This window comes from Anguilla anguilla, chromosome 13, assembly GCF_013347855.1.
Source record: "Anguilla anguilla isolate fAngAng1 chromosome 13, fAngAng1.pri, whole genome shotgun sequence".
In the NCBI taxonomy this organism is placed as follows: domain Eukaryota; kingdom Metazoa; phylum Chordata; class Actinopteri; order Anguilliformes; family Anguillidae; genus Anguilla; species Anguilla anguilla.
In genome coordinates this window covers 24,722,003-24,747,997 of record NC_049213.1, presented here as the reverse complement: position 1 = coordinate 24,747,997, position 25,995 = coordinate 24,722,003, and the positions used below count along the sequence as shown (strand labels likewise).

General features: G+C 40.3%; 1 protein-coding gene across 4 annotated transcripts; it reads right to left on the bottom strand.

Moving 5' to 3' along the window:
* Positions 1–20,819: 20,819 nt before the first annotated feature.
* setmar (SET domain and mariner transposase fusion gene) lies at positions 20,820–24,642 on the bottom strand. 4 transcript variants are annotated; one of them, XM_035386958.1, is made up of 2 exons: positions 24,413–24,642; positions 20,820–22,253 (listed from the first exon to the last, which is right to left on the bottom strand). In XM_035386958.1, exons 1-2 carry the CDS (start codon positions 24,509–24,511, stop codon positions 21,384–21,386), a joined length of 969 nt encoding a protein of 322 aa, XP_035242849.1. In that variant the 5' UTR covers positions 24,512–24,642; the 3' UTR covers positions 20,820–21,383. The 4 variants fall into 4 exon arrangements, with proteins under 4 accessions (XP_035242849.1, XP_035242851.1, XP_035242852.1 ...); XM_035386960.1 differs by having other exon boundaries at positions 20,820–22,248; XM_035386961.1 differs by lacking the exon at positions 24,413–24,642 and adding an exon at positions 23,077–23,269.
* Positions 24,643–25,995: the final 1,353 nt, after the last annotated feature.

The window sequence follows — 25,995 nt, the reverse complement described above, 5'->3', positions numbered from 1 at the left end:
AAAACGTACAGGTGAGACATCAGCTGATTTGTCACGTGGCTTCAGTTGTACTGAAAAGATGGCTTCGCGTTAAATAACCCCGCATCGTAAAAGTCAGTGAAATGGGTTTGCCACAAACTTTGTGATTTTTGTGATTCTTTATACATCCGTTATCCGTTATTACACGGAATCTTGTAAGATTGGAGCTAGACGTTTACTCCCTCTGATTCACAAGAAGATGCATAATATGTTCCTTGACAAAACAAGATACTTTTGACGTAGCACAGTCTAAATATAAGATTTTGCCGGCAGTGAGCGAAGGAACCGGATTCAGTTGTTCCTAGTGAAAACTACAAAACACGTTGACATTTTCCTCTTCACACCCCAGTCCCCAACTCACTGTTGCGCTGACTTGACTTGGGAAAACAGAAAACTGACATGTTTTCTACTAAACTTTTTTTCCAGATGAATTCTGTTCAAAAAACATTTGGATGGAGATCTTGCAGTGTTCTGCTATAGAGAGTTGGTAATCTCTTGATAAACTATTATCAGCTGTACTATCCCCCCCCCCCCCCCCCCCCCCCCCCCCTCCCCTCTCTGTACTTAAGCTGACCATTCAGTTTCATTCTGTGGTGCTCAAATAGAAACCCCAATTTGTATACTAGCTTGAAATACACAAAACAGGTTTAATGCATGTGCCGTCTCTTACACAAAAATATATATTTTCCCCACTGGTCAGTTGTGTCGTTTCAGGTATATGGCCTCCCATACATGGGAAGCATAGAATCCGTACTAGATTATTTTCCCTCCTTTTGTTGATGAACACCCTCTCTGTCCCGTTAAATCAACAAAATCTTTATTTTGAATGATAGATTTTTTTTGTACAGTACACATAGTTCAAATTCAGTGATAGTGGAATGCACACAAGTTTATTTTTTATATAAATCCCACACACACAGCTGGACATTCTACATTATTGTTACAGCTTTCCACTGAAATATGTGTATCCTCCATTTCATTTTATTTGTGTTCTCTTTGAAGGAGGAAGGAAGTCCCTGAACCCAGCCCTTCACATTGCCTCAGCTGCAGCCTGCAGGCCAAGTGTAAATGATAGATAGAGCTTGCACCCAGTCACTGAGAAACAGGTAACCTACAAACAGGACAGCTATGTTCTCTATGTGGAGGTATTGTATCTCATTGTTGGTATGCATATGCGGACACATGTGTCTTTGCGTGGCTGCGTGTATGTGTGTGCATGTGCCTACAAGTATGTGTGCCTGTATGTGTCTTTTTTGAGTGGGTGTACAGTATGTGTGTCTCCATGTGCATGTGTGTGTGTTGTCTGTTCTATGCTTCATTTTGTACATTTGTAACACACTGGCCCACAAACCCAATATAACTGATCCAATTTTGTAACTGGTTCACTAAAAGCTCTTCCCTTATTTATTTATTTATTTATTTATTTGGAGCACTGGCACTTTGATATAGTTTGGCAGAGACATTAAAAAATATCACACTCTGTGATTTTGGGGACTGTCCTATGTTCCCTGATGCACTGATCTATATCTCATAGCACCACAGATTTGTACCAGACCCCAGTAATGCTCATTGATTTGAAGGGGGAAAAGAATAAGTCTTTAATTGACTAAAAAGTCTGCACTGAACAGTATTGCACATACAACTTCTGTCTGGGAGACCAGTGACCCAGTAAAAAGTTAATCTGTGAAGAAGTTTCATGGGTTTTTCTCAGGTTCAGGCTGACCTCCAGAGCTATGATTTACTGTGTTACGTACTCATTTGCATACCACTAGGTGTGTGTGTGTGTGCGTGTGTGTACATACATGATTACTCACACACAGACACACACTCATCTCAAATTATCTCTGTGCTCTGCATAGGTCATTTTTTAGGTAATGGATGAGGTGGGGTTGTTATGGAGAAGTGGGAGCCTACATTAGCATTAGCATAAGATACTAAAAAGATGGTTGTTTCTTCCCCTCTATTTCTCTCCATCTACCCCGCATGGCACACAGGGCTTTGAAATGTAAATACTCACCCAACATTTGATTCCCACTTGCCTGCAGCTGGTGCTTTGAAGCTTATTCAGAGAAAATAATAAATAAAAAGAAAAACTGCACTACTTTCATCACTTGGCCCTGTCCTGCACTGTAACAATGAGTCTGAAATTAGTGTGTGATGCATGACAAGACAAATATTAACCTACAAAAGGTAAATCTAGACATTTTATATTGGTTAACATGCATGTTACAAACTACAGGCCTGTCAATTTAACATGCATCACATGTAAAATACTGGAATCTATCATTAGAGACAAGTTGGAAGTATTGCTTGAAAACAGCAACATCCTAAGGGATAGCCAGCATGGTTTTCACAAGGGAAGGTCATGCCTGACAAACCCTCTGGTATTCTTTGAAGAAGCTACCAAGTGTTTTGATTATAACAAGGCTTATGATATTATATACTTAGATTTCCCAAAGGCATTTGATAAGGTACCACATGAGACTTGTTAGTAAAATAAAGACAGTGGGAATCAGAGGATGTATTTCAAAGTGGATTCTGAACTGGACACAGGGCAGAACACAACACAAAGAGCAGTAGTAGGAGGGATATTACCAGAGCAGGGAACTGTTGGAAGTGGAGTCCCACAAGGATCGGTACTGGGACTGCTGTTCTTTCTCATTTATATCAATGAGCTTGATAGGGACACAAAAAATACATTAGTCAAATTTCCAGTTGATACAAAACTGGGAGGTCAAGCTACTAATTCAGAATCTACTAAAGTAATCAAAAAAGATTTAAATAAAATCCAGAAGTGGGTGGAAACTCAGCAAATTAATATAGCCAAATGTAAAGTTCTGAATGTGGGAAATAAAAACATTAGGAGGCAGGATTACTTTATAGGAGGAACAAAATTGGAATGTGCTCAATTTGAAAAAGACTCGGCAGTAATGGTTGATCAAAGCCTTTCAGGTTCTAGGCCCTGTGCTGTAGCAGTAAAAAAAAAAATTTTTAAAGCCAACTGGATGCTGGGATATATAGCCACAGGTATAGAGTGTAAATCTAAGAAAGTTATGCTTATCTTATACAATACATTGGTTAGATTACACTTAGAGTATTGTGTGTAGTTCTGGGGACCGTACTACAAGAAAGATATAGAGGCTCTGGAAAAGGTTCAAAAAAGAGCAACCAAATTGATTCTTGGTATGAAAAATAAAAGCTATGAGGAAAGACTTAAGATGCTTAACCTCTTCAAGATTAGTAAAACGAGACTCAGGGATGATTTGATTGAGGCTTTTAAATTCATAAAGGGGATCAACAAGTTAACTACAATTGATTCTTCAAGTTGAGTTCTGTTAGTAGAACGAGGGGACATAAATGGACATTACCAAAAGGTAAATTTTTTACAGATATCAGAAAGATTTTTTTCATGCAGAGAGTGGTCAATGTGTGTGTTACACGGATGGTCGTTCGGCAGATTTTACAGTGTACTTTGGCGATGAGACTCAAACTCGTGCAACCCAAGTGGGATGTTTTATTTACAAAAGTGCCCAAAACAAAAGAATAAGCACATCAGTTGTATCCATACAATAAACCCACCTTTTGCCAGCCACACAACTGACAGCAAATGACCTGCTTATATACTACTCATTACCCAGACTATACCATTTCCATACAATATTCGATTATGTCAGAAGAAATATTTATGCACATTAGACATATATTATCAGTTGCTACTTTATGTCTAATAATCACATATCTTATTGGGTATGAAAATATTATGGAACACACTTTATGGTCTACCCCCCTTCTGAAATAGCCAATTCTTCTTGTCCCGCGCTTCCAATAAAATTCCACAGAATCGTGACATTCGTATTACGTCATTCCAGTTTGAACATGGAACAAACAGAATAAACAACGGTTAGTAGAAACTCATAACACTGCGTTTATACGACATGGTATGCAATAAATATATCTATTTAATGTTTGAAACCAGATGTGTATGTTTAAGTTATTTGCAGTTATGGTGGTGAACAGATTTACAGTAGTGAATGTACAAACACGTGTTTGAATTGGCAAACCGGCAAACATAAATGGTGCGCACTCCATTTTTGGAATCGGCGTACTCGTGCCAAACAACTGCTACCATAAGCAGATACAAAGTTAAAACCCGATCCTTTAAAAAAAAAAGTGTCGCAGGAACGGAGGGTTCGCTCCATTACAGTGTGGAATAGTCTGCCAGGTCACGTAGAAGAGGAAGAAACTCTGGGGACTTTCAAGACAATGCATGATACGGTGTTAGATCCTATGTAGTCTGTAAAATAATCAGAGCACTAATTTAGTCAGGAAAATGCCGAGGATTGTTGGGCTGAATGGCCTGTTCTCGTCGTCATGTCATGTCATGTTTATTGCATTGTGCTCACATGGTTGACAATTGTCTTCCAGCTGACGTTGATAGACCCAGATTAATTTAAGTGCTAAACTGCTGCCCCCCTCAGCACTAATGTTCTGAAAAAGGTTGAAATGTTTGTTCGCCTCACCTTTTTTCTTCTTCACCTGAGCCTTTTTTGTTTATGCACTTGTTTGTATGTGAGCTGAAATAGACGTGTGTTCATTTGGTGAAGACTGATATATTTTTAAAGTGTCCGTTTAAAGTTATTTTTTTCTATTAATTCCATATATGGGCTCTGCTACTCTGGTCTGCAGCAATATGTGGCCGCACAGTCACATATCTCAGAGAAAGCAGTTGCCATGGGGATTGAAAAAGGAGCCAACTTTGGAAGAGGACTGACATGTTTCCTCCATAGGACACTCATATGCAGAATTCATAACCTCTCACCTAACAGCAAGTTGTTAGGTACAGTTGTTTTGTATGTTCACTTAATATCCCACATTCTCAATATATTAATTTATATATTCTAAAGATGTAGCCTACACCTGTTGCACATATTCATTTTGATGGATGAATGTGGTGTCAACCTTTTATCAAACTCTTTGTAATGCATTTTTAAAATAAACTTTTCTTTTGAAGGAAGATGGCAGAAAGGATAACCCTGCGCAAGTCAGTTGGTGGTGTTCCGTTTCAGTTTATCTTATGGACCCTAATGTAATATGGGCCCAATGGTGAATTTTATTTTCATTTAATGTAATTTACCCCCCCCCCCCCCCCACAGAAGTTATGATCCTGTGACAGGTCTAAGACCAGTAAAAGAACAATCTTCATCATCAGTCCACATGTATGATATGTAGAAGTCATCAGGTCTGCAGCCATGATTCAGAGACAGAGCCATATAAAGAGAGAAGAGGTGTGTACTCCAATAAACTACAGAACTAAATACCAATGCAACATTAATGCAGATCTCTTTAGCCTGCTCTGGGGCAGTCCCATGCAAAATGTGACTGCCACATTTTATTGACTAGCTCAAGCGAGATCCTTCGAGCAATCACCGAGCACAGAATTGGCAGACGGGTAAACTAAACTGCTAGTGTTGCACCATGCAGGTTTTACAGTGCTGGTGTTCCAGGCAGCCTTAACTGACCTGCATTTGCATAAAATGAGGAAGTGTGCTTCGTGAGTGTCTTCTCCAGGGAGCGCAGTCACTCTTTGCATAAACTCTGCTGAGCCTCTCAGTCTATTTTAGTTTGCTGTTGGGTGCTTCATTGTGACCTGTTATTCAGCTGCCATGCAAAATACAAACACATCCCTGTCTTCAGTCCCTACTCTGATTGGCTCTGCATTTTCAGTACTGCTTACCTTTAAACGTTAACCATTTGACACTAGGGCTTAGTCACATTCAAATTATGGGAACATTACTGGACATTGAGGTACACCGGAAGCAGTCCAAATTGAATTTTAAAGCCAGGTGGTGGGGCAGAATGATACAACTAGTTGAAACGAGATCAGGAAATGGGCAGTGATCCATGCCCTAAGGGTTTAACATCTCCAAGACAATCGGCTTAATCAGAGGCTTAATCAAGCCACTGTGACGGTAGTTGAGGGGTGGTGTGGTGCAGGAGGGGGAATTAAATTAAATGTTCATATTGAATTAACACTCTTCTTAATAGAGACACCGATGACCATCCTGCAGGGATAGTGTCCTCTCAGCACTCTAAACCCATGACTTACTTTCCAGTATGGTCCATATCACACAGACCAACCCCTGGGCTGATAAGCTGAAACACAGTGAATGGGTCAGGTGTGCTGTCACAGTACATTAACGTTTGACACTTCCTGCTGAACAGGGGAATTTGTATTTCGCTGTAGGAGAGGAGGCCTGTCAAAATGAGCTCTGTTCCTGTCTCACATAGTGATGAGTCACTCAATAACTACCGGCGATAGCTAATCCTAGAATTAATATGTGATAGGGAGGATCCTGACTGGGGTGGGCAGGTCATGCCACCATTGGGCAGCCAGTAGGGAGAAGAGTTGAGGCCTGCTGGAGAAAGGGGCAGGTGTTGCAGGGAGTAGACAGCTAGGTGCACGATGGCAGCAAAGCGTAGAGCACAGGTTGGGGTGTAGGGCTGGACCATGGCCTGAAGGTATGGGGTGGGGGTGCCTTGTACACCAATGCCAGAGTTATGTTTCTTAGAGAAACACCAAAGAAATGTTAATGTCTCTCCTTCCTGTAGGTCTGTCAAAGGGTTATGGTGACACTCAATTGTGGCAATGTTCTCCCAGCCTCACCAGGCCAAGGACGCTACTCTGTAGATCTCACTGGTGATAGTTGGACTTGACTGAGTTTAAGACAGGCTTCCAGACAAACCCATATGTTTTGGCAATACAAGTGCTTGTATTTTCCATGCCAATAAATCACTTTAAATTTGAGAGAGAAAGGGCGGGGGTGTGAGAAAGGATGTGCGAGACAGAGAGAGAGAAAGAGATGCACGGAGCAAAAAAATCACATGTTCGCTGTAGTACTAACTGGAGCAGGGGTTGTCTTTGCCACTTAGTGGTCCATTGTCTGAATGAACCGCAGTGTTCAGTCAAGTGCACAGCCGCATTATGGGAGAGATCCCTAAACACATTATTCTGTGCTTTTCAATGTGTTTTGTTTGAACTCATCTGGAAGTATGATCCCTGTTTGGTTATTCTGTAGCTGCTCCTTGCCATGTGTCATGGTGGAAATCACATGGGAAGCTCTGTATGGTCCCTGGGATCACAGATGAGTATGTCCAATACTGCTACACTGTGCCGTTTCATCAGTGTGATGAGACCTTGTCGTCACTGGCAACCAGCTTGTTTTCCCTCAAGGTTTATTAGCTGCTAGGAAGTAGCTCTCCAAATGAAGGGTGATTATGATGTCAGATTGCTAATTTGCATGTATTTAAATGTTTTTTTGGAGGCTGTCAGGAGACGGGGGTCTAATTTACTGACTGATTGAACTAGAATTTGTAATGGGTTCTTCCTGCTAACCAGGGATACAAATATATCACCAATCACCAGGATGCCATGGTGGGACATGGTGTACAAACTGCAGCCTGAACTGTCGCAGAATTGTTTACAGATTTTAGGGGCTAGGTGCTGTTAGACTTATTTTGAGTAAAATCTACATTAAATCCTTTAATGTGTAGATGCTGTGTATTCTCACTGATGAGTGCCACAGACTGTGATGCTACTGGGAGCAGACTGCCGTTAACGATGGTTGTTGCCAAGTGAATCACAGTGCACTCTGCAACCCCTCATCTGTTCTATAGACTGCAGCACAACCCTCTTATCTCTTGTACATTAACATGCAGAATTTTCCCTGTCTATTCCTCTCTATTCATTAAATAGTGCTTTATTTTTGCTCCTGTCCTCCCCTTCCTAAGCCCCTCTCTTCCTTTCTTCACTCACTAAATCACTCCTCTCTTGTTATGTGCTCTCCTTTCTCCTCCTTGTGCTAGATCCCTTGTACTTCATATCTCCTTGAGCAACACCAAGGGCTGAGGCACCTGGCCCATTAGGACTCACTGTCCTCAGTGCCTATTTGTCTGTCTGCGTGTGTGTGTGTGTGAGAGAGAGTGTGTCTGTCTGTGTGTGTATGTGTGTGTGCGCGTGTGTGTGTGTCTTTCAGAGTTTGTTTCCTCTGTGGATGCGGTTTCTGAAACAAAGATAGTGGTGTTAACTAAAAAGATACATCCATCTGACAGCATGCTGGTGTCAAGTGAAAATGAGTCTTGCTGTCCTGCTGGTCCCTGGTCTTTTATGATGCTCACAGGCCATAAATCATCTCATCACTGAGCTGCTGTGAGCCCAGAGGCAATGAAGATTATCTCAGATGAGATGTTCTTCTGTCAGGAACCCAGGCTAATTCTGAGCGAAAGGGGAAGTAGTGTCCTGGCCGTGTGTGTCATTGATCTTGCTTTGCTCCACTGGAGAGGAACGCCTCCAGACACCAAACCCTCTTCATGACGCCACCCTGTGTCTCCATCTGGCCCAATGGAAATGTGAAGGCACCAGAACATCCTGCTATTTGCACAGCAGGAGGGATGGGAAGGTTACAGCGAGCTATTGTTCTTAACACTATCAATGCTTTGCCAGCCCACCATACCACCTTGCATGTACCCTTCCATTGGCAAAGAGCTGGTACTAAGCATATGTGTGTTTTGTTAGTATGCTGCTGGAGGACACAGATTGGCCAGTAGGAGGCACTCTTCCCTCTGAACAAAATTAAAAATCCAGGTCCCCAACACCATGTGATGTAGAGTTGGGATGTTTATGTTTATGTGCCCTGTTCACATTTAATGGATAGTAAATAAATAAATCTCCTGTTGGAAAAGGCTGGATGACTGTCAGGAATTTTCTCAAAACACAGCCCTGCTGGCTTCTCCCCTCCCTTTTCAGTGCCTGTGCTATTCCCTGCCTTATTCACCTCTGACCCTGGTGGAGACACTGGGCACTTTCTGTTGGCATTCATCCTTTTAATGTCAGGTCTTCCTTTCGCTTTCAGTCCTGCCCTGTTGTCAAAATAATAGACCCTCTCTTTGCTATAGAGCTGTGCCCTGCATGGTAGATTTTACTTCACTAAAAATAAAAGACAATTATGTGGAGATAATGGTGCTGCAGTCCCCATGGTAATATGCTTATTAAACCAACTACCCAGGCACTATAATTAGGTCCAGTTTGTGTTATGACTTCCTTTGCTGCTCTGACTTGTCTCTTCACATAGCCATTATTCACCTGTTCCTTGCTACCCTTTTTTGTGCTCCTCACTGGGGGCTACCAAAGGCTAAAGTTCAGACCTGCTCTGGCCCACTGTTAGCGTAGCAGATAAGGGGCCATTTTAATAGGGATTGTGCTTCTTTTTTTCTTTTTTGCATTGTGCAGAACACTAAATGTCACACAGATGAAGTACCAAGAAAGATTTTTAGCTATGGGCCATTACAGATTTTAGCCAGAATCCTTGTGGGTGTGTTTGTTTGATAGGCAGCCATTTGGTGCGTGTATCATAACATGCACAATATGGTCCTGAATCTGCTCCACTAAGTGAGGATAATCTCAAAAACCACCCCAGAAGAGAGGCTGAAAATAGCAAAAACCAGCACAGATGAGTGTGTGAGCAATGTAATTTTTTAAATAGCTGTCAAGCAGAGGATAATACAAAGAAGTACAAACAAAAAGAACAAAGCAGTACTGTGTGTGCACGCGTGCGTATATCTGTGTAGTACATTTTTGGAGGACAAAACAAGGAAAGAGAAGAGAATGGGAGAAAATGGGGATATAGCGGGGGGAGAAGGGAGGGGAAGAGGTAGGGAGGGAGAGAGGGTGATAGCACTGAAATAGCTCTGAATCTGGCAGAGCAAATCAATCCTCACAGACACAGGGGACAGAGGTATTCAAGCAAGAATTTCAAGATGCATATTCAAGTATCGCAAAACCAAAGGTGAGTTCACAAAAAAAGGGTTTAGGTTTGTTAGTATGTTAGAGAATAAACATGCTAGGGGATAAACAACTTCTTGCCAGTGCATTCAAACGACCCTAGCGTCGGCATGTAGAAATTAAGCACCAGTCACTATAGCAGGAAATAAAGGCAGTCACATATTAGGCTGAACGTTTATAGCTCAACAACAGCTGTGAAACATTGTTTACCTTTTGAATGTATTACTAGCCTAGCTAGAGAAAATGGGGGTCAGTTCTATAAAATGATGAAACGGGTCCTGTCCAAAGGACATGCAGTTTTAGAGAAAAAACCACACAAAGCCCTGGGGTCCTAGCACAAAAATAGGACACTGCCTTGCAGAAAACACATGCATTTGTGGGTGTGGAGAGTTCTGGGAGATTATTTGATTTGAAGCCCTATCCCTCAGTCTCCCTGACTGACAAAAGCAGGCATGGAGCATGGAAATACGATTGGGGTGGGGGGAGCCAAGAAATCAGCTATTGTCCAATTTGAGTTAGCTGATTCTAGCGTATGGGTTTCTATCAATCATTGAGAGTCTGCTGACACTGTGAAACATGGCCTGACACACGAATGTCAAACGATCATCCAAATTAGTTATGCAGCTCCAGGGTGGTAGACATGGATTTCTTAATGTTCCCTTTCCATTGTCAGTTCAAGCTGCTCACTGGAATGCACATTGCTTCTCAATTTTACAACATTGTCACATTCTCTGACTGGTTACGAGAACCACCAGGGCCATGCAGTTACTTATTTTCTTTTTCTTGGTTGAATGTCATGTACTGAAACTGCTCTCAAACCCCTTGACAAAATCATTCTGACGGTATTCTCTGGGCAATAAAGAAAGGCAGACTTCCTGAAATTAAATGAGAACTAGCGATGGAATATAAAATGTTATCATTTCAATGGTTCCCTGTTTAAAGCCTGGACACCAGAGGACCCAGAGAGCTGATAATGTTCTTTGTCGATGGTGTAAGAGATGGTGTTATCAGTGTAGGACATTTACCACTAAAAAATAAAAAAACTAAGTAAGCTGACCGAGAAAAACACATCACAGAGCAGAGAAGTTACTGCATTTGCCTTTTAAACAAAGCTAGGCTGTGGTTACTGTGTGCTCCTGTCAGTGCTAAGTGCTGGGTACACAGAAACAGTCAATTCTGTGTCTGTTTAAATAAGCACTCTATTTCTGGGGTTCAGTAGTTCCCCCTTGAATGTTCTGCAGAGCACAATGGTTTTGTACAATGGTCAGGCTTTAGGGTCCTGGGTAGTGGGAAGGTATTGTCCATACGATTAACACCAGTCACACTGGGGAATTATCGTAAGCCATCAGAGATGGCCCCATCAGGAGACCAAGCTCTCTGGAACACCAGCTCATGTCAAGATCCTGCCACAGTCTCTCCGTTTTAATGATAGTACCAAGGCACTCCTGGAACACCAACTCGAGAAACGGACTAATCAGCAGCTGGTGCCATGTGACCATGTGAGAATGGCAGAGCCTGAGCCATCTGGCTTAGAAAACCAGTGCTGTAATTTTCTGGGTTTAATAGCTGCACAGACAGAGACATGACGATGGAGTGGAAGTAGAGAGCCAAGCGTCAGAATGACCGTATCTCCAATCTGATGTAAATACACGGGGCAAGGCAAAAAAAAAAAAAAAAACTCCACATCCATTCAGTCTCACAATTAAACAGCCTGTCCATTGTGAAGTAAAAGCTGGAGCCAAGAGGACCTATTGAATCCCAATAGTGATTGAAGTCCTTCTGTGAAGAAATGTCTGATTTAAAAGCTTACCATTAAAGATTTAGCATGGCACATGTTTAGTTCTTTATAATTCAAATACATACTTCCATTCATTTATGTCATGAATTATGTCATTAATGTAGTAATCATCATCATCATGTTTACAGTAAGTGGTACATATTTTCCTGATTCTGATCTTAATGAAATCATTTATATTGTTTATCAGTTTCATCAGTTTATATTGTTCAGTGGCTAAATGTTATACATGATCATGGCAACTTAACATGCCCCACTCTGCCAATATTTAGTGTCCTCTAAAATTATTCACAGCAAAATAAACAAAGAAGCCATTGTAAAAAATCAATACAGTTAATGACCTATATTTTATACTCAAAACTGGTTAAAAAAAAATTATATTATATTATCTTAATACAATTGCTTTGTCAAGATTGTGAATAATTTATTAATAATAATAATTTTCAACCATAAAATTAAAACCTCACCCTGGGGCAACCTCCCTCCCTCAAGTAAGTATGTACGTAAGTAAATAAATCAATCAATACATAAATAAATATACCATTCTTATTCTATTTGTGCAGTCACTATGTGAACTTGATGCAGGGAATTGGTTCAAGTCCAAGTCATACACGATAAAGAACATCAAAGACAAGCTCAGGATTTGTTTCTCCTCACAACAGAGAGGCCCTAGAGGGGCCGTTGATCTATGAAGCGGAGGCCTTCCTGAGAGCATGTTAGCCAGCTAATCCCTCTTCATAATCAGGTAATCTAGTTAGCACCCTTCCTGCTGTGCTGCGTGTCCCGCTCCAATTTTACACCTTCCATCAGCCCTGGAGTGCCATACCTAAAAACACAGGCTCTCAATCACAGGAAGCCATGATAGTTTGCAAAACCATGTTCTTTATGCTACACAGACTGGTAAGAATTAAATCAAGTGTTTAAATAGGCAGGACGTTTTTGGGAACTTAATATTTCATATGTGTGTCACCCCCTGCTCAGGAGGCTTAGCCAATAATAAAAATGCTCCATTCAAAATCAAAAATAAAACCATTTAACTAGGTCACCTAATTTCTGACTGGTTTGTTCGATCTGCTGTCACTCTATATTAGCCTGCTTCACGTAAGAGAAATAATTATAAATAAATAATAATATAAAGGTGATTTTAAAGTTCATAAGTAAGTCTGTGAAAAAACCATCATATGGTAAGTCAGCAGAAACTTGTTTGTGGTTCAGTTAAGAGATAAATTACGTAACGTAATAGGCTATGTCTATAGATCGCCCATCATGTCATTCACATGTACTACACATACATTTTGTCCGAGAGCCAAAAAAATGAGGAGATCATCAGACTGCAGCATATGAATTTTTGTCATCTCTGAAAGATGCTACTGTTCACAAAATTACAAATAAGTCCTTTCAGAGTTTACAAGGTGAAAGCAATGTATCTTTTGGGTCTAAATCGCTTCTTTGAAATGCGCGAGCTTGGATGCATTGGCCAGCTGGGACTACTGACAGATTGGACAGCTCACCCTCTTGCTGCTGCATTTTTTAAAATTTCAGGTGACAGGACATTGGTCAAAGCTGGTCGCCATAGCACCGGTCACATCTCTCCGGCTTGAACCCTCTGAAGTGCCCCACTTTCTCCAAGATGTGTTGCCTGCCTATTCTGTCCAAACCTCACATTTCTTTCAAGATTTCCCTTTTACTGACACACAACACAGCTGCTGCTGCTGCTGACTATGCTATGCGTCAAATGGTCAAACAGAGATCCTGTTGTCTGCTTAGGTGAAGAGATGTACAAGATGTCTGCTTCGATGAAGAGATGTACAAGATGTCTGCTTAGATGAAGAGATGTACAATATGTCTGCTTAGGTGAAGAGATGTATAAGATCAGATGAAGTACTAGATGACATTAGGGTGTTAGAGTGAAGAGCGAGGAGGGAGAGAAAGAACGCTTGAGGGGACAGACCTTCACAGGCAGACCTGGTTGCTCAGAGAGGACAGGCTGTGCTCACGTTGTCAACTTCAAGAGGTGGAGACTCTTCCACCCCTTCTTTCTAATCTAAGAAAAATACAAAAAAAGTAAAGAAAACATTCCATTAATTGCACAGGTTTACCCAACATTTTCAAAAACTTCCTGACTAAGAAACATGCTACAATGCTGCTTCCATAATGCCAAAAAAGCATTTTTAATTGAATTGTCTTAAGAGAAGGTGTTGAGCAACCTGTCAGAGACACAGGCTCACACAGGTTCAGATGTTGAACTTTTCACAACACCATCTTACCCATTGAAAATCCAATGATGGCATCTTGTAAATTATTGTCAAACAGTATCACATTACAGAAAGATCACATCTACATTTTACTACTTTTTGTGTGTAGTGCTTCCTATGATGGAGTTTGTGTGCATGTATTTAATTTTTGTGTAAGCTGCTTTTATTTTTATGCAAAATAGCCATATTGCATCACCACAGCTATTGGTGGTGATGCTGTAGGATCATTTCTGTGTAACTTGGAGAGTAGTGCTGAGTTCACTGTGCACCTGACTTATGTGCACCTGAAGTGCACTATCCCAAAGCTTTCCGAAAAACATTCTGACAAAGTTAAAGGAATAACTGTTAAAAAATACACAAAAATGTTTTCCATTTTTGAGATACCATTTTCTGGAAAAAAGCAAACCAGTTTAATTCCCTCAGTGATTAACCTTGAGTCAAGCAGAAATAGAAGTACTTATTGAAATTCACATTTGTATCTGGGACAACTTGATGCTCTCTCTCTCTCTCTCTCTCTCTCTCTCTCCCTCCCTCCCTCTCTCTCGCTCTCCCTCTCTCTCTCTCTCTCTCCCTCCCTCCCTCCCTCTCAATGAAGACAAATTCTCTTGATGCCTGCAAAGCCCCTGAAAATATAGAAATAGATTGCAATATTTTTTTTAATTCCACTGAACTAATAAGTTTCATTACTCTAACACATATTCACACAGGCTTCTAGGGCACTCTGATTAGATAAATGCTGCCCTAATTATTTTCTTTGCTAAACAAATAAATAAATGGATGTGTCAATGGCTAACTTGATGGTAAGACATAATTGCGCTGGCTCATAATACTAAATAAAAAATTGAAAAAAAAGAACGAATCATCTTCATGTTGTAAATTACTATTCATGTACTACTATAAGGAAGAAGGAAGAAAGTTGCACTTTCATACAAAATGAGAGAAAATTAACTTATTTCATCATTATCACTCTGGGCTGTGGGCTGGTTTTCTTTTTTTGAATTGATACTGTGCAGATTCTCTTTATCTGGGCTAGTAATACTGAAGACTCAGTGAATACATTTGGAATCATATATGGTACATACCCATGGATATACACTTAGTTTGCATAGCATATTTCAATCAAGTGATACGATATATTCAAATAAATCCTGTGTGTCATAAAAACAGCCTTCCAACACACTGTGTTAGTGAAGTGTTTTCATAATTTTGCCAACAACAGGCTTCATTGGTTTTAAACTACTGATGAAACCCCTTTGACTATTAATGGGAGTGACAATGTGTTCTGGCACGGTTAATTGTACTTATTAAGTATACTTTTAAGCACATTAATACTCTTTTAAGTTATCCACATTAGGTCCTGTGCAGGCTGATATTGCTTACAGGCAGAAAGATTTACCTCTGCCTTTTAGAATGGTAAATAAAAAATAAAAAGATTTCCTGTTTACAAAGATTTTAAACTGGCATATTACAGTTGTTCATGGTACTAATATGATATGTAATGTTTATGATATTATGGCACCAGATCGTTTTGATGTGGTGACCACAAAGATGTTGGGCAGTTGTTGGCCACGACTCCATCAGGCTTTACCAGCTAGTATTAAGGTAATGGGGAGAACTTACGTTTACTTTTGGCATCCTTGCTTTTGCGAAATGACCATGCTAGCACCATAGTTATTCCAGCTTTGCTTCCATGCTGCCAGCAGGGGTCCAGTCTTCAAACTGGAACTGGTGACTAATCACTCTCACTTCTCCAGTTGCCATGGGGATTTTTGGGACTACTTACTCATCAGTAACGTGAGTCACGATGGAGCGGGATTGTGCTGGTATTTGAGTCTAGTCACTGTGTTTGATGATGAAGTGTCAAAATCACTCAGTAGTTGAGAGAAATGTGCTGAACAACAGATCAAAAATGTCATATATTTGCCAAACGTGCTCATATTAGAGTGAACGTACAGACGAATTGAGCTCCATCATAGGCCAAAGACATTTTTTTTTTCTTGATTTGGCTCTGTACTCTACAATTTTTCATTTGTAACCAAACAATTCAAATGTAATTAAAGTGCAGATTCTCAGCTTTTATTGAAAGGCATTTTTTATACATTTTGGTTTCACCAAAAAAATTGCAGGACTTTTTATACACGAAAAAGACAGTCACACACTCAGTCAGAGCTGTCTTAAAAAAAAATGTTTTCCCTGAAAAAATATGTATATATTCCATATCTTGTTACGGTCATAGGTACCTATACTAGTATATACAAAATTTTTGGCTCGTCCAAAATCAAAAAAGAACCAATGTCCTAACCTTTCTTTAACCTGCTGAACACAGCCGTAAACTTACCTCGACCCTTAGACTTATGGTTTTCATAACCCTAACCCTAAGTTGAGCCCTAAAACGTAATTGAAGCCATAGGAACTTTTGAAAACATGTGATTACTGATTTAAAATTGTGGAAAAACTAAGTCAAGACTGTGAATTCCTTATTACAAATGCTAAAAAATATATCTGAGGCCTTAAAAAAAATGTTTTCCCTGAAAAAATATGTATATATTCCATATCTTGTTATGGTCATAGGTACCTATACTAGTATATACAAAATTTTTGGCTCGTCCAAAATCAAAAAAGAACCAATGTCCTAACCTTTCTTTAACCTGCTGAACACAGCCGTAAACTTGCCTCGACCCTCAGACTTATGGTTTTCATAACCCTAACCCTAAGTTGAGCCCTAAAACGTAATTGAAGCCATAGGAACTTTTGAAAACATGTGATTACTCATTTAAAATTGTGGAAAAACTAAGTCAAGACTGTGAATTCCATCGTACAAATGCTAAAAAATATATTTGAAGCCTGAAAAAAAAAAAAATGTTTTCCCTGAAAAAATATGTATATATTCCATATCTTGTTATGGTCATAGGTACCTATACTAGTATATACAAAATTTTTGGCTCGTCCAAAATCAAAAAAGAACCAATGTCCTAACCTTTCTTTAACCTGCTGAACACAGCCGTAAACTTGCCTCGACCCTCAGACTTATGGTTTTCATAACCCTAACCCTAAGTTGAGCCCTAAAACGTAATTGAAGCCATAGGAACTTTTGAAAACATGTGATTACTCATTTAAAATTGTGGAAAAACTAAGTCAAGACTGTGAATTCCATCGTACAAATGCAAAAAAATATATTTGAAGCCTGAAAAAAAAAAAATGTTTTCCCTGAAAAAATATGTATATATTCCATATCTTGTTATGGTCATAGGTACCTATACTAGTATATACAAAATTTTTGGCTCGTCCAAAATCAAAAAAGAACCAATGTCCTAACCTTTATTTAACCTGCTGAACACAGCCGTAAACTTGCCTCGACCCTCAGACTTATGGTTTTCATAACCCTAACCCTAAGTTGAGCCCTAAAACGTAATTGAAGCCATAGGAACTTTTGAAAACATGTGATTACTCATTTAAAATTGTGGAAAAACTAAGTCAAGACTGTGAATTCCATAGTACAAATGCTAAAAAATATATTTGAGGCCTTAAAAAAAAAATGTTTTCCCTGAAAAAATATGTATATATTCCATATCTTGTTATGGTCATAGGTACCTATACTAGTATATACAAAATTTTTGGCTCGTCCAAAATCAAAAAAGAACCAATGTCCTAACCTTTCTTTAACCTGCTGAACACAGCCGTAAACTTGCCTCGACCCTCAGACTTATCGTTTTCATAACCCTAACCCTAACCCTAAGTTGAGCCCTAAAACGTAATTGAAGCCATAGGAACTTTTGAAAACATGTGATTACTCATTTAAAATTGTGGAAAAACTAAATCAAGACTGTGAATTCCTTAGTACAAATGCTAAAAAATATATTTGAGGCCTTAATAGGATTATTCGTGGATTATATCTATCGTGAGTCCTGATGGGGGTACACACTGACTGAGGTAAAACTGGCTAGATTTCACAGATTTGAAGACTGCAAAATCGCTTAAAATATTGTCTAGTGTACGGCCAGCATGAGACAGCCCTGCTGTCCAGTCCAACCCTGATGAACACCCCTTGAAAAGTTGCAATTTATTTAAAAAATAAAAATAATTCCTTCCACACCAGTGTACTGGTTTTTTTTTTAAATCCAGTTCTGTCAGTGTTGTTGACTCAGGTTGCTTGTCAATGTTCATCCCCCAGGCAGAAATCAAACAACAGCTTTGCAAAGGCCATGGATAAATCCCTAATTTGTGCACACTGCAAGACGGTGATGTGAAAACACAATCATAATTATGTTGTGTACGTTTGGAAGAAACAACATATGAACTCAGGGTTCAGTCTCCCTCCAGTAGTGATGCTCAGTCTTAACCAAAGAGGATCTGTATCAGCAAGGCCAGGCAGAAGTTCTGCCGCTTTACTACACTCCCCAATGAGACTTCTGTGCTGCTTCCATTTCTAGGTGATCCATGGTCTCCGTGGTAATTAACCCAAATGTGGAAATTAATAGATAAAGGGTGGGGCCAAGCAGGAAGTAGGGCACTGTAGGAGTGGGAGGTTTTCAGAATGGCTAAGTGGAAAGTGGGACACCTTCGCCTCTCCTGTGTCAAGGGAGTAGGGTCTGCTGCTATAACGAAATACCCACAGGCACTCTTTAATTGCTCTTACCCCCTGAGATATAAGTCCAATGAAGAGTTTGAGACATTTTTAAGAGGACACTTTGACACAAAAACACACACTGATATATTATGCATACATGTCTATAGGTAGATATTCTGGAGTTAAATATGTATATATATATATATATGTGGTTAGAAAATGGCAATATCCAAGGCAAATGTCATTACACCCACATACAGTATGCAGCTGAAGAAATACCACTTACTGTAAGTGCAGCTCAAACTGTAAAGCTCAAGGGTACAAACAGCATTGCTCAAACTGGGATACAAGAATACTTGTCTGCATACACGTTGTGGGCCAATTACCCCCTTTTTTTGGGACAGTGGGCTCTGACGAGGTGGAATAATTATAGGATAGCCTCCTCTGTGAGCGTTTCCCCATCCTGGCAGTCCATCTGTGTGCTGCATCTCTCCTGGACGTGCAGTGGTGCTGACCCACATAGGACAGCGTCGGATGACTCTTTCGTCAAAATTCAAAATGAGGATGGAAGTGTCTTGCGCCACATCTCTGGAGGGACCTGGCACACATTGCTCTATTTATCTCTGCATCTGTGTCGGCTTTTGAGCAGAGGAAGGAGAGCAGAGGGCCAAACCCATAGGCCAGACTGCACCGCTATCTGTCTAACCAAGGTGTAACCTCAAGCAGGAAGGTGGTTTTGTAATAGTGGGGGGGATTACACGTGTATGGGAGAGCCAATAGATAAGCCAATGTTCATTCAGCCCAGGAGAACAAACAGCAAAGACCAGACAGCCAGGCATTTCTAGGGCCCCATTGTGTCAATCTGGATCATCATTGTAGACAGTGGTGTAATTACTGTCATTGCTCAACTTGGGCTCCAGAGACTGCTGACAAACACCTGGCCAGCCATAGCTGGCAGCCCGTCACTTCAAAGAAAAAAAAAGTAGACACCCTGGCTGAAGCACTGTGTGTGTGTGTGTGTGTGTGTGTGCAGTCCATAAGTAACAATGGACAATGACAGTTTTTGTTGTTTTGGCTCTGTACTCCAGCACATTGGACTTAAAATGAAATAATGTGAAACAGTATGAGGACAAAGTGCAGACTATCAGCTTTAATTTGGTGGCATTTACATCCATATGGGGTGATTCATGTAGGAATTAAAGCCCTTTTTATACATAAATGGGCCATCACATTCAAAGTGTATCATTTGCATACAGCACGCATTTAACGTAATGCTTGCAGACATCGTTTCATTCACCACCTATTTCCCATCGCGGTTATTAACAATAAATCCATAATACTCCCAAACAACCCACTTAAACCGCAGAGGATCCTCTGTCATTGTTTTTTCTCATGCAGTTGCCATTTTGCAAGCTGACCGACAGGCTGGAGATTCAGCTGTAAGCTGCACCGCACTCGCAAAAACTTCACCTGTGTGATTTTTTATATAAATTAAAGCAGCACAAGTTAAGATTAGTTAACTGAGTTAACCAATCTTTGTATTCCTTATTTTCAGTGTTGAATGATATCAAATAGAAATGGTCAATATAACCTTTACATGACAATTGTTTATGTTTTTTATTTGTAAATGCCTGTTTAAAAAACACAGCTGGATATAAGAGAGGATTCTTGAAGCCATCAGCAAACCGAGCCCGACAAAAAGAAGCAATAGATTTCCTGAGAAAGTTGTCATGTCTTTTTTCAAAGACTGAAGAGTCAGTATTTCCTGGTCTTTAAACATCAATTCATTAAACATTGTGTTTGGTTAACAGCAAGTTCTGTTAAAAATGTAATATACATTATTTAAAAAATACTGGGTTCCAATTCAGACGGATGTTTTATGTTGCTTTTCAATGATTTTGTAAGAGGATTTTCCAAGAGTATTTAACTTCCAGACATTGCTTGCACTCACAGTGCTTAGTTATCACTTAACAAAGCTCTGTAAGATAAACTGAAAAGCATCAGAGAATGTCTGCCAGCAGCTCAGTTCACTCAGGAAATCTGACCCAAAATATGGTAAATGGACTGCATTTATATGGTAAATGGACTGCATTTATATAGCGCTTTTATCCAAAGCACTTTACAATTGATGCCTCTCATTCGCCAGAGCAGTTAGGGGTTAGGTGTCTTGCTCAAGGACACTTCGACATGCCCAGGGCGGGGTTTGAACCGGCAACCCTCCGACTGCCAGATAATCGGTCTTACCTCCTGAGCTATGTCGTATAATGTCTCAGTGTTTATATCACACAATGAAGAACAGTGTCATTGAGGAACATAAACACTGAAAGAATTGACACGACACCATTCTACAAATTTATATTTATTTTGCGCAATAACTTGCAGCATGACCACCTTTGTGCATTCTCATATGTAATGTATTCAGATTTTACTGTAATATGTACTGTAAGATGCTAACATGGCTATGTGCAGAACGGCACAATAATCACATAAATCACCACTCATCTCGACCAGAAAGACTAACAAGCTAATTTGAGGCTGAAAATATACAAGGCAAACAAATACAGGCTATTTGAAATAGATTTTTATTTCCATTTTAACTTCTCACCAATTTGGAATTGCCAACTCTGTCTGTAGCTATGTCCACTGTACTGCACACCAATATTACTATAGATGAAGCATGTGGACACCACCACTACAGTCCTTCAGCCAGTCATTATTTTACCACACAGCACTACTGGAAAGATGCATCTCCTACTGAGGATAACTTGCAGCCTGTAGGTACCTGAAATGTTGGGAGGAGCTAATGTAAGAGAATGTTCCAGGCCCTGGCCCAAGACCAACTGTGTCTTGCTATTGTGGACTTCCGGTGATAACCTATGGCATAATTAAGGTCACAGCTCAAACCTGAGACTACATGTCCAGGCTGTGTTTTTCATGAAGGCCTTTAACGAGTGAGCAATGATGAGGTCCTGACATATAAGTATTGCTGATGACAGAGACGTCCAGGGGCAGGAACAGTCTACAGTTATGGGCTCCGCAGTGGCAAGGCTTTCTTTTAAAACCTTCCTCTCCCACTCCCTTTGCCTGTTGGCCACCCGGAGATGGATGCGACCCCTTGCCTTGGGGGTTGTTGTAGCCCCCAGAGTAGTCGAAAGTGAGCTCCTCTCCAAGGGCGATGTCCCGCCCGGCGAACAGTGCCAGCCTAAGGACCAGTGAATGCACTCGGACCGGCACCATGAAGAGGTTGGGCTGGCAGGAGTGGTTGAGGAAACGGCCGACGTTTCCCACGGTTCCAGGGTCCACAATGGTCTCCCCAACCTTCCCTTCTCCAGCATGCTCCCTCACCACAATGATGTAGTTCATATCTCCGGGCTTCTGGGCACGCTGCCTCCGACATGCCTCCTCGAACCCGATCACCTCCCCAGCATACTCGCACACAAACGTCCCCTGAGGTATGGGCTCCAGTGCCCGTACCCCCCAGCCCTTACCATGAGTGGGGAACACACACAGGCTAAGGCCCAGGCCCCTCTGCACGACCCGGTTACTGCAGGCTTCGCTGCACCCACACAGGGCGTTACACTCAAATACGGGTAGGCTGTACTCAGTCTTCTCCTCCCCGAGGTATTTCAGACGCCCCTGACTGTTGTATGCCTGACTGTGGGTCTCCAGGCAGGAACAGCTCCCCTGCTGGCAGGACTGGGAGCGGCAATCGCATCCTGGAAGTGTCACCTCGGCTGGGTCAGTCTCACACCCGGGACCTGGAACATTCTCTGGACTGTACTGGCATATGACATAGATTAATCATGACATGAAGGTTAAGACCTGTTAAAAGATAATGGCTACCAAGGTAAGTTAAACGGAAGGCTATAGGGAAGTAAATCCTCAATTTTACTGTCAAATAAGCAGCTCTGAAAAACAGCTGATATCTTCAGACAACCTGACTTCTAAGCAAGATACCCTATGATTACAAACTGCAAGAATACTATATGAATGCACCGTCTCAATATCTATGCTACTGCACATTCTATTAATCATTACTTAATGACAATTGCAATCATACATTGTAGAGAAGACAAGCCGTGGCACATGAATGCAGAATTTCCATTTGAAGCAAATACTGACAAAACAACACAATTCTACACTTTGTTTTATGTTTTTTTAGTAACTAGGACACCAAGATATTGTAATATGAATAAATTACAATTACGATACAATATCCTATATACAAATAGGATATATTATTTTAGCCCCTTCTTACATAGGCAGTATCACAGAACATGTACTCAGAGAGCCACCACCTTTTAGCCTACATTTTAACACCCTGTTTGTTGAGAAAAAAAAACATTTGTTGAGATGACCACACTAGTTAAGATTTGAGGAAGGAGAAAATCTACCGAAAGTATGTGTATTGCTAAAATTTACCTTTTAGATTAGATTTTAGTCTGAATTAAGGAAAAAAAAGTAATATTTCTCTGACCATTATTTTAAACCAATCTGAATCAGTGTTTTAAAAAAAAAAAAAATTGAGTCATAATGTTTATATATATTTGTGCGTCTTCATAAGATATGGTTAAAAGCTTGTATTATTTAAAGCAACGCCTACCACATGGCTGCAACGTGCTGGAAATAAGAGTTGCATGACAATCAGTGAATGTAGGCCAATGGTAACCAACCCAGTTCCTGGAAATCTACTATCCTGTAGGTTTTCATTTCAATCCTAAATTGACACACCTGATTCTACTAAATAGCAACTCAATGAGATCTGTAGTTGTTCATTGATGTGGAATGTGTTATGTTGGAGTCAAAACCCACAAGACGAGTTTATGCAATCTTGATAACTACAGGAGTGGTAACCAACCCTGTTCCTGGAGATCTGCCATCCTGTAGGTCAGGGGTGGCCAACCCAGGTCCTGGAGAGCCGCAGGGTCTGCTGGCTTTTGTTTTTACTCGGCACTTAATTGATCAATTAAAGCAGTTGATTACACAGTTAACTCACCTCACCTGGTTTGTTTTGTCTAAGTGGTTGTTGTATTTATGGTGAAAACAAAAACCTGCAGACCCTGCGGCTCCCCAGGACCGGGGTTGGCCACCCCTGCTGTAGGTTTTCACTCTAACCCCAGCACGCATCAACAGCAACTTGTTCAGCTGTTAATTAGTAGTCGGGTGTGGCAACTTAGGTTGAAATGAAAACATACAGCTGGTAGACTAGTTACCACTAAGCTAGAGAGAAGTAAACACTGTGATGAAGACCTTTAATATACAAAAAATTGCACACTAACAGCCCAAGCATATATATTTCACGTTTCTGGGTAAATTCCGCTCCACGCACAAATCTGTTTAGCAGTGCATTGATCAACGTTAAATGAGAGCTGACCTAATGACAGGAATGTGCTGCCGTTTGCTGGTGCACCAGCGACAGTACAACATACTCCAATATTATTAGGCAACAAGTAAAAGGAGTTCAGTTAACACCATAAAGTAACTGGAACGTCATACACATACTGCATGGAATCTGCGGCAACCTCTACGAATTACAGTTGATTAACTTAACTGTCCAAATTGCTTAGCAGCTGACGATAGCTACAGGCTAGTTTGGTCGCAAAGTCCTTATAACACGAAGGCAGTGTCCTGTTAAATGGAAAAGATAGTCTAAACGTCCAAAATAACTAAAGTTATACCGCTAACTAGCTAGCTGCCCTTACTCTATTATTACATTTAAGGTATGTATCTTACGATTAGTTATTGTATGATGCAATGCATTCCTGGCAACAGAGACCGCTGGTAATCTAGGTAACGTAAGTAATATGGTAGCTTCAATGGGCTAAACTGGTTAACTAATCTGCTAGAATTTTTTCAGTTCAGACCCCTATCTTTGTGTTATCAAAACGGAAACGCCATGGGAATCGAAATTTGCTACATAGCATTAGCAGTCTAGCTACCTGAAATAGAGGCAAATCATCTTGACTGACACTGCCTTCGAAGAAAACTGGAAGATTTTCAAGACCATTGCACGCATCTTGATTAGAGACGAAGCTCATGCTCGTGTATTTTGCTAGTTTCCCCGGATCAAATACAGTCAAGTCTGCAATCTTATTTTCAACTAATTTCAGAGGTTCACTTCACGGACTGCAATTTCAAACATTTCCAGGAAACACAAGAAACGCTTCCGGTGTTGAAGAGTCAATTTATGCATAGAGCGCATATGCCGAAGCAAATGAACTGATTCATGCCTCCATTCTTGTTTTACTGGCATCTAGGGTAGATGTTGGGAATAACACAGTCTGTTCTGAACAGATGAGGAGGAACAGCAAAATGCAGAATTAATATGCTTTCAAAAAGCCCTTCACATAAACTGCAACTGTTCTACCATTGAGCTAACTGGCCTACGTAGGCGTAATTGCTTCATAATATGGAAATTATTTAATAACCCATTCCAGGCACTTTAAATGAATTCTGTTAGGTAAAGAAAACATGGAAGGCCTTCTATTTTTCCCATTCCACTAAAAGTAAAAGTCTTTGGAAAACGACAGCTTCACTGCTAAATAATAACACAAAAAAACATTAATTTTATTTTATCTTGAACTACAATAATCTCACTTTCCTCCCTTGTAGCGTATACTGGCAGTAGTTGATGTTGTACAGCAGGGGGTGCCATGGGACTTGACAAAAATGCAGAAACTACATGGGGTAATTAAACCATTTATAGGAATGCCACATGAAAAGGACACCAAACTTCAGGTTATAAATCGGTTATAGAAAGTATATCTCTCCTCTTATAAGGTTATATATACTACAGTATATATGACGTAGTGCTGGTTTCAGTTTCAACGTTTCTTACATTAAATTGATTCTGTCCATGAACAAATAAATCTTTGATTTGCACAATTTATACTTTAAAATTCCACTGTCCAAAGAAATGAGTCCATGCATGTTATTTGTAAAAATAAATAAATAAATAAATAGTATGTCTGATGAAGCCCAAACTGAATATGAGTTCTCTTCCGTCTTCAGTCATAGCTCTTATTTGCTTGTTTTATTTTACAGCTTTCTGAGGTCTTAGGTGGATGACAGACACACATGCATTCATGCTTGACTTGTGGCTAGGACAGGACAGAATGCAGTCATCTCATTGTGTCCATATTATGAGTGAATGAGCAGCGCTCACTAAATAAGGGTGACAGACCCAGTCAAGCGTGGCAGTGAGGATTGACTTTCTCAGCACAGGTGGAGTCATTGATGAGAACATGCACAGTGGTGGCTACCACCTGGGTTGCCATGGACACACAGAGTACTGTAGGGTAGCCTACAGCAGAGGTGACAGTTTAACCTCCCTGGCGTGATATCAGATGTCCTCTGAATATTAACTGGTTTCTCTGAAATTACACAATCCAATTTCTCCTCAAATAAATTGACTGCTATAAGATGAGTTCTTATAATAACTTAAAATCATGATAATAATAGCTGTTAATATAAATGTAAATAATCACTCTGAGTGACTTCTATTTTTGATTACTGTTATATA

Bases quoted from the DNA above. Each gene is read 5' to 3' on its own strand.
- setmar (XM_035386958.1), bottom strand. From the start codon at position 24,511: ATGAGCTTCGTCTCTAATCAAGATGCGTGCAATGGTCTTGAAAATCTT. The intron at 22,254-24,412 runs GTAGCTAGACTG...GTCATATGCCAG, and splicing joins ATGATTTGCCTCTATTTCAG to TACAGTCCAGAGAATGTTCC.